Source organism: Spea bombifrons, chromosome 8, assembly GCF_027358695.1.
Source record: "Spea bombifrons isolate aSpeBom1 chromosome 8, aSpeBom1.2.pri, whole genome shotgun sequence".
NCBI classification, from domain to species: domain Eukaryota; kingdom Metazoa; phylum Chordata; class Amphibia; order Anura; family Pelobatidae; genus Spea; species Spea bombifrons.
Genome location: NC_071094.1, coordinates 20923591 through 20932642, shown reverse-complemented (window position 1 = coordinate 20932642; position 9052 = coordinate 20923591). Strand labels below are relative to the sequence as shown.

Sequence of the window (9052 nt, the reverse complement as noted above, 5' to 3'; positions counted from 1 at the left end):
AATAGAGCAGTAGCAATCTATAAATCTGCTGGAACATGACTGCTAAAACAACTCTGTATCTAAGGTTATATTATGGTCTATATCAAGATTTCCAAAAAATGGGTAATATTTCCAACATATTTTTCTTGTGGCCAACTAAAATGTTGCTGAAAAACTACGCACAAAAAATACAGTAGGTTTCTGTGGATCTATATACATGCAAGAAACTTTTTTTAGCCTCTATGAAAATTTGGCTTCATGGTTAAACCAAGGGTCTACATTCTAAGTCCAAAACAACATGGTCTATATGAGGGGCATAAGACTTAACTTTGTCTACACGTAAAATATTTGTTTGCCATAGGCTCCCCTTGATCTCTACTAGCAAGGCACGGACCTGAGCCTCAACGGCCTCTGCCCATTGAATCCAAGCCATTCTTCTTTGCTTTCTGGAATCCTCTTCGGTATCACATCTATTCTCTGCCATATGTTTAGTGAAGCTCTCCACATTGTGGTGAATATGTAGTATTCCTCCACTATCCTTCAAAACTCTGCAAGCCACCGGATATCCTGCTTCTGAGGAGGGGATAAGGCCCAGGTTTACTCTGTCAGCCACACCTTGCAACGACAACTAAAGAGAAATAAAGATGTTTTGTTTTTTCTTACTGACTTTACTCACACAAGTATGTTTTTAAATTAAGATATTCCAATAGAACAGGTTTTAGTAAATATTGCATGGAGTACATTTTTGGACAGTTTTGCCATAAAAAGATAACAAAATAGCAATAGGGACACACTTTTTCTAGACCACAGCTCAACTATGAAGGTTCTGTCATTGGTGAACAAGAGAAATGACCCCTTGGTAACCAGACCATTGATGCAGATGACATCAAATTGTGAAGGACTATACATTTAGTTTACGATGGCAGAACTGTTTGTCATGAGTATCATTCATCTCAGGCCTTTTTTTAAGAGCTTGATCAAGCTCCCATCGCTTTAGGGAGGAATGAACTTCTCTTGAGATGCATATGTTGGCACCCTGTGTATCTGGAGGCCTGTCACATTGAGTTACTTTTTCCTTCTGTATTTACCTTAAGGGTGTTTTTGCCCATTAACTGCAGGAATTGCTGCTGTGAGGTAGCCTAAACTTTTCATGGCATGTCAGATTCTGCAAACGTAAGACTGCCATAACTTCCGGACTTCCAATTTATATAAATCTTATTCTTCTTTGAGACATATGAGTTTTCTTTGAGATACAATTTAAAATCATGCCTAAAATTCGAGTCTCTCTTACAGACTAAAGATTTGATTTTCCCAATTTCTTAGCTAACCATGGAGAAATTGAATGTCTCTTAATGGTGCTTTTATGAGCCAGTTGTCAAGGTATACATGCATACCTTTGCCTTTTCAGCTTTGCTGCTAATACAATGATCAGAAACACACACAAACACCACAGGTGATGGATACCTAGAATCTAATAACCTCCTAAATAGTAAATCCAGCACTCTGCTGGGAGCTCATGCAGCACTCCTATCATAAACAAAATTGGGAACCAATTACATAAAGAGAAAAATATAAATAACAATAGTGTAATATCGTGACAGCAAAATATATCAAGGGGGAGTGATATTTATGCATTCACAAGTTTCCAGGATCAAACAGGGTTATCAAAAAAGTTTATTTAACTCTATGATTCTAAAAATAAACAATAAAAACCCATTGGCGCTGTATCACTGAATATACACAATGATATTAAGACGAGACGCTTACAATATATATCGCACTCTAAAAAGTGCAAAATACGCAAAATAGCAGCAGAACATCTGTACAGCTGGAACAAATAAGAGTCCACCATTCAGAAATGGCAGTTTTCCATCCCTGAAAGCATTTCCCTAAATTGGCCCGCTTCTTCAGGAGGAAATTTTCAAAGTGTTCCACACAAATAAGCAATCTTCTGGTCCTCTGTCTTAAACGGTGTTTCCATCACGGATGGAGTGCGGTGAGTCAAAATGGTAATACCATGAACTGAAGATGTAGTTTTTCGTTTATCCAATAGGTGAAGCGAAGGAACTTTATGTCATTTTCCTGAACATGTAAATATGCATCATTTAGATCCAGAAGACCATCCAATATCTCTTGTTGATAGAAGGGCTGTGCGCAGAATAGACTCTATACTTGAGAAAACTGTTACAAACAAATCATAGCTCCAAAATTGGTCTGACGCTGCCATTTGATTTTCGAACTGGAACTTTTCCTGGAAAACTTTCCTTGACAGTGTTCTATCAGTGAAACAGGTTTCCCCAACAACTTTTTTGATAGTTTGTTGTACTGTTTGGAGCAACGCTCTATTTTGGAGGTCTAGGCTTGAAATGATAAATCTTGGGACTGAAGGCTTTAGCAATTTTATCGTATAACTATCTCTTATTGATTCAATCACCAAATTGTCTGTTGTTGTAGTTTTCCATTCTGAAAAGAAGACGACAATCTTCCTCCTACCGGTTGTAAATATCTGGCATCAGAAACATCTTGTTTTATCCTGGACCGGTGCCACCAAAATAAAATTGTTCTGTGGCGGTGCTATTTCATTATCTTTTTCAGTAAGATATCTACCGTAAATGTGATCAGCACAATGCTCTTTCTACAAAAGGAATGTTACAAGGGCTGCTCTTGGAAGTTGAATCAACTGACAGCTTTGATTAGCTTGGTCACTTCCTCATCATGGAACACAGCCAATGCATCCTAAGGATGTTCATCCTTTGGGGATTTAGTATAATCCAAAACAACATATTCATCCTCACCAATATCAGAAGCAGATGAGACTTCCATAATTCTAGAGACTTTTTGCTTCATGGGGCAAGGGGGGCATATGATATCAGCTTGCTATCCTGAAAGGCTTTTTGCACAGTGCCCTGAAATGCAGAGCCACATCATGACCATTTCCCCTGGTGGATTTAAAAGAGGCAGCCCAGAATCAAGTAAAGGTGAAGTATATCACTTCATATCCTAAAAATAACCTCCTCTGCTCCATATGTTTACTGAACAGCAAAAAAAAAAAAAGAAAAAAAATTGAAAATATAGATCCCGGTCCCGACAATAAACCAAGTTTGTGGAGACAAGGCCTGTCCTTCAGTGAGTAAAGGGAAGGAGTCCTCTTTTATTGTAAGTCATTATTGATTAATCACAGACACCTAACTTGTAAGGGTGCCACATAGAGGCTAAGGAAATTGGTATTTCAACATGAGACAGTAACATAACCTAAAAAATAAAGTGGCAAGGGTGTGTACCAGAGAAACTTTTAAGTGTCTAAGAACACATCTTTAGCTAACAAGTCTGGCTGTAATTGTTACCTGTCTGTTATCACCCTCGTGGATCTGGCATTTCTCAGCCACCCCATTAAGCACCAGATTTTGCTTTAAAGCTTTTACAGCGTGTGGATTCCACTCACAAGCATGGACAAAAGAGGCACCAGCATGAACTAGATAAGGCAGGGTAAAATATCCAATACCTAAAAAGAGGGTAGACAAAAGATGTATGCTTAATATAACTAGTATTTTAAAACTCAAGTATTAATATCACTTCTCTCCAGTCTGTTCATGGGGCGCACTTGTGACGCACAGCAAGGGGCAGGGCAGGCTAGGCGCCAGGTTTAAAAAAAAAAAACAAAAAAAAAAACACCCTTGTGTGGTCCTGCTTATCGTAATTTCTATATCCGTTCCTGAAATTTGATTCCAGGCTTGTCTTACTACTCCCTGCCTTACGAATTTGTACCTTGCTGACTTGTGCTGATTTGTGTACCAGACCTGACTATCCTGACTACCCGCTCTGTCTGATTACATGGCTTTGTCTGATTACCTCGTTTAGTGTGCCAAAATCAGCATTGGCTAACTACCAGCTCTGCGCACCTGTCCTGGCATTCACCTGCAGATTACTTGTACATGTAGCTGGCTACTCTTGTAGTGCTACCTACAATCAGACTATTTACACCTGCCTATACATAAGCCTCCTCCCTGTTGGGATAATCTAAGTTCAAGTCTGCTTATTTTAGGACTCAACCCTTTGCTAGGTGCGTCAGGGTGAAGAACTTCTGCTGTCAGCAGTCCTGAATCACGGTAGTTGTGACCAAGATGTGATGATGCTTCTATTTAGTTTGACATGGCTCCATTCAGACTTTTTGTGTTTTCCATAAAAACTTAATTCAATATTTCTGCTGTCTCAGTTTTCTAATAGAGAACATACCTCACCTGCATAGAGATCCACCACTACTTCACCAGAGCAATAAAAAGACGAAATCCTCTGCTTCTCTACTATGTTGCCCGCAGAAAACATGCACTTGGTGACATCAAATGTATACCTGTTAATAGTGACATATGCCATTGGAGGAAATATTATTATTATCTTTTATTTATATAGCGCCAACAGTTTACGCAGCGCTTAATACAATACATAAATTCAAGGGACGTGACAAGATAAGAATTGACAGACTAAGACAAACCGATACATTAGGTGGAGAGAGCCCTGCTCGCAAGCTTACAATCTAGAGGGAAATGGGGTGACAAACATAAGGCATAGAGAAAGGGTGAGAGGTAGTGTGGTGGTTGTATCGATGACAAGGAAGTTCTAGCAGCTGAGATGGTATGCTTCTCTGAAGAAGTGAGTTTTTAGATGTTTCTTGAATGTCGGGGAGGGAGGGTGAATGCTAGAGGTTCCTTGGGGGTAGATTCCAGAGATATGGGGCAGCTCGAGTGAAATCTTGTAGACGGGAAAAGGAAGAGGTGATAAGTGAGGAGGAAAGCCTTAACCCATGGGAAGAACGTAGGGATCGAGTAGAAGAGTATTTGCTAATGAGGTCAGAAATGTATGGAGGAACAGTATTATGGATGGCCTTATATGTCAGTACCAGGATTTTAAATTTAATTCTAAAGGTAATTGGGAGCCAGTGGAGGGTTTCACAGAGGGGGAAGCAGAAGAGGAGCGACGTGCAAGGAAGATGAGCCTAGCAGCGGCATTTAGGACAGACTGTAGAGGAGAGAGTCGAGACAGTGGAGTGCCAACCAGAAGAATGTTGCAGTAGTCAAGATGGGAAATTATAAGTGAATGAACCAGAGTTTTTGTGGATTCTTGGGTGAGGAATGGGCGGATACAAGAGATGTTTTTTTTAGGTGCAAGCGGCAGGATGACCCCAAGGCATCGGGCTTGGTTAGTAGGAGAGATAGTCGTGTTGTTAATGGTGATAGAGAATTCAGGTAGTGGAGATGGAGGGAGGGAAGATAATGAGTTCAGTTTCAGGTAGCGTTGTGACATCCATGAAGAAATAGCAGACAAGCAATTGGTAATACGGGACATGAAAGATGAAGAGAGATCAGGAGAAGACAGGTAGATTTGGGTATCATCTGCATATAGATGATACTGGAGGCCAAATTAGTTGATTAGTTTGCCAAGAGAGGAAGTATAAAGAGAGAACAGCAGAGGGCCAAGGACTGAACCTTGGAGGACACCAACCGAAAGTGGAAGGGGCGATGATGTCTTGCCAGAGAAGTTGACAGAGAAGGAATGGTTAGACAGATATGAGGAGATCCAGGAGAGAGCTGTCTCTAGAATGCCTATAGAAGCAAGTGAGTCTAGAAGAAGGTGGTGATCAACAGTATCGAAAGCAGCAGAGAGATCCAGTAGTATCAAAATAGAGAAGTGACCTTTTACTTTGGCAGAGAGCAAGTCATTGGAGACTTTTGTTAGAGCTGTTTCAGTAGAGTGAAGGGGTTTGAAACCAGACTGTAGAGGGTCAAGGAGGGAATTAGAGGAGAGGAAGTTTGTGAGGCGATTGTACACAATCCGTTCAAGCAGCTTAGAGGTAAAAGGAAGCAGAGAGATAGGGCGGTAGTTAGTCAAACAGGTGGGATCTGAGGAAGGATTCTTTAGAATGGGTGTGATAAGCGCATGCTTGAAGGCAGATGGTACAGTTCCAGATAATAGACAAACATTAAATAGGTGGGTAAGTGATGGACATAGAGGAAATAGTTAATGCCTGCTTATAACTCACACAACTCACCTAATTCCATTGTCAATATGCTCCACCCATTCACTATCACCAAGTAGCAAGGTTACATTGGGAGATCTCACACCATCGTTCAGAATGCGGCCTTCTTTTGCTAAGCGTCTAACGCCCATTGAGGATGCCACATTCATCCAAAGCTCAGAGCCTGGAGTTGATCGCAAACAAAATATACAAAAAGTAAGAGGTTGCTTACTTCTTGTTAAAATCAGCAATACACAACTGCATTGTGCATAATACACAATTCTTAGATCATAACATACACACCAAGTTGTTTCCAAAAAGGGTCGGTGAAGCAGTCTTCATTGAGAACAACCAGATCCCCATGCACCTGCCATGCGTGAGGTAGGTCCCGCTCAAGCTCTCGTCCCCAGGCAAAACCATGGCTTTCTACAAGCTCGTACAAGTCCTTACGCAACTTCTGGCCTGGTGACTTAATCCGGGCCCGCTTCGATAGCACCGGATTCTGAAAGTCATAGTCAAAAAATAAAAAATAAACACTGCTGACTTCGTTAAACAGGGAAATGCCGTTACGGTGTAAATCTCATCCTGAAAATCCTCATCATCATTTCTTTTTGATGGACATTCTTTATTCTTTTAAATATAACAATGTTCTCATGAAGTATGCTTACCAATCACATGGGGGAATAGCTGCCGTTTAGGCACGGTTATCAGAAATAGACAAATGTAATTTATATATAATAGGGCCCCAATGAAGTACTCATAACATCATCAAGAGCCCCATCTACTTGCACAAGAGATCCCTTGAGTCTATGCATGTTTTGGTGCATATGTGACTTATTATTTGGTGGGTGGTATTTAAACTGGTTTCAGTGCTTCCTATGCACCCATGTGATTAATTCCATCTGTGGACACAATGTGTCACGTCAGCAGATGTTGTAACTCTTGTGTGTGGGACTTTTAACATGTACCGTATTGGCTCGGATATAGGCTGCACCCAAATATAGGCCGCACGCTTAAAGTTAGGTGCTTTTTTAAGGGAAAAAAAAATGTAGAATAGATATGCTGCCACTCTGCCCCCCCCGAGATATGGTGCCACTTTGCCCTCCACCCGATATATACAGCCACTTTGCCCTCCAGCCGATATATACTGCCACTCTGCCCCCCCCCGAGATACGCTGCCACTCTGCCCCCAAGATGTGCCCCCCCCACGACTTACCAAAGCAGACTCCCGTGTGTCTTGCGGGGCCGGCAGGGGACACCTACGCAATACGCGTAAACTTCCGGTGCTGGCACATCCGCACAATGTGCTTTAACAATCTCCCTTGCCGGGACTCCCCCCGTGGGAATTCCCGGCAAGGGAGATTGTTAAAGCACATCGACCAGACGTGCCGGCAGTGGAGGTCGTTCACGCTCATCGCTGCTGCACGTCTGCGCGATGCGCTTAGACAATCTCCCGTGCCGGCACTCCCCCCGTGGGAAGTGCTGGCAGAGGAGGCTGTCTGAGCGTATCAGAGAGTAGGATGCAGGTCCCCTGCACCGCTGCGGGGGATCTGTATACTAACCCCGCTGCCTGCCTGGCGCCAGGGACTGCTAGACCCCGAATATAGGCCGCACCCCCACTTTAAAGACTTAAAGTGTGGGGGGGGGAGTGCGGCCTATATTCGGGCCAATACGGTATTTATGAATCTGAATAAAAGTTTAGTTCAATTTGATGCTAGCCCAGCCGGTGCTTGTCTACACTACAGGAGTTGCTGTGAGGGCATCTAAGCTTTTCTTACCAAAAAAATTCACTTAAAGCCTAATGGGCAGTTCCTAAACCCATTGAAAACAATGCTTTTTAAACATGTACGGGCTTTGTCTTTAAGGGGTTAAATATCAGCATCTGCATCTGAAATGATATTCCATGTACAAGTTATACTGTTTCTCACATAAAAATGTGAGTGAAACTGTGTTGGCTTCCACTGCTTAATCTCTACTACAAAATAAGCAGAGTATTCTTACTTTTATCAGTGTTTCCTTGCATGAACTCCCAGGAGCTACAACGGTCATAAGCTCTTCCTGTATAGATGTGCTGAGTTTCTCTTTGATTACTGGAAGGGCCACGGTACCCTCTGTGAGTTTTTGCGCTCTGTAGCGTCCATCCAGAATTCCCGTCTTTTCTAGATGCTCTCTTAGAAAAACAAGATAGGGTATTTTTTCTGTATTTTAGTCACATTAAATAGCATTCATTTACCACTAAGAGGTGTTCTATAATCCAGCCACACACTTAATAGCAAAAAGGTAATTTCATATTTAACAACACTAGTATATTGTTCAGTACATTTTACAGTCATAAGCAATGATCTACAGTTTCTGCAACCCCATTGGCATGTTTGAGGAAAGTCCTGCTTACAGCCTAGACTGCAGTTTTATATTTAGATATTCCAAAAGAATTGAATCTGGTATTTTACCTGTATCTCTGTGAAAAGGCAGCTTCTGTGAGGAGAGCTGGGATCTCTGACTCTCGGTTTTCTTCCGCCTCCATGACCCACCTGGCATTACATGGAGAACAAATCACAAATATATGAATGGCACATAATTGGAGTTATGCGATCACATATATCAGTAATCAAAACTCAGGAGTCACGTGTTTTAGTTTGCATTCTCATCAGCAATCACACGAATGTTTTAACAATGCCTACATCGTGTGACTTCCTATTAATTCCTACATGGTTGGACTGCACTGCGCATAGTTTCTTGTGTGATTGATGTTGATTTCTGTAATATTTCCCATTTTGTCTTGTAAGCTTCATATAACCTTTTTGATGCCTACTCGCCTTTCATAATTCAAGCATTTATTTCCTGCCGATGTAAAAACAAAGGGGTTGTCTACAAATGGGGAAAATAACATACCCGCCTAAAGAGGAGAAGGAGCTAAGATAAATGTCAAAGAAAAAGAAATAACAACTCTCCGAAATTAAACGTATAAAACAAACACTTCGCTACTAAGAAAGCCTTTTTTTAACCCGACCGGAAGTCCACCAAAAGGAACTCAAAAGGATGTCTATCGGGGAATTATAACGC

The 9052-nt window shown here is 41.5% G+C and overlaps 1 protein-coding gene across 1 annotated transcript; it reads right to left on the bottom strand.

Moving 5' to 3' along the window:
* Positions 1-240: 240 nt before the first annotated feature.
* TRMT12 (tRNA methyltransferase 12 homolog) lies at positions 241-9008 on the bottom strand. The gene is made up of 8 exons (XM_053474197.1): positions 8882-9008; positions 8440-8520; positions 7991-8159; positions 6293-6491; positions 6023-6173; positions 4218-4327; positions 3324-3481; positions 241-607 (listed from the first exon to the last, which is right to left on the bottom strand). Exons 2-8 carry the CDS (start codon positions 8511-8513, stop codon positions 242-244), a joined length of 1227 nt encoding a protein of 408 aa, XP_053330172.1. The 5' UTR covers positions 8514-8520; positions 8882-9008; the 3' UTR covers position 241.
* Between the last annotated feature and the right edge of the window lie 44 nt (positions 9009-9052).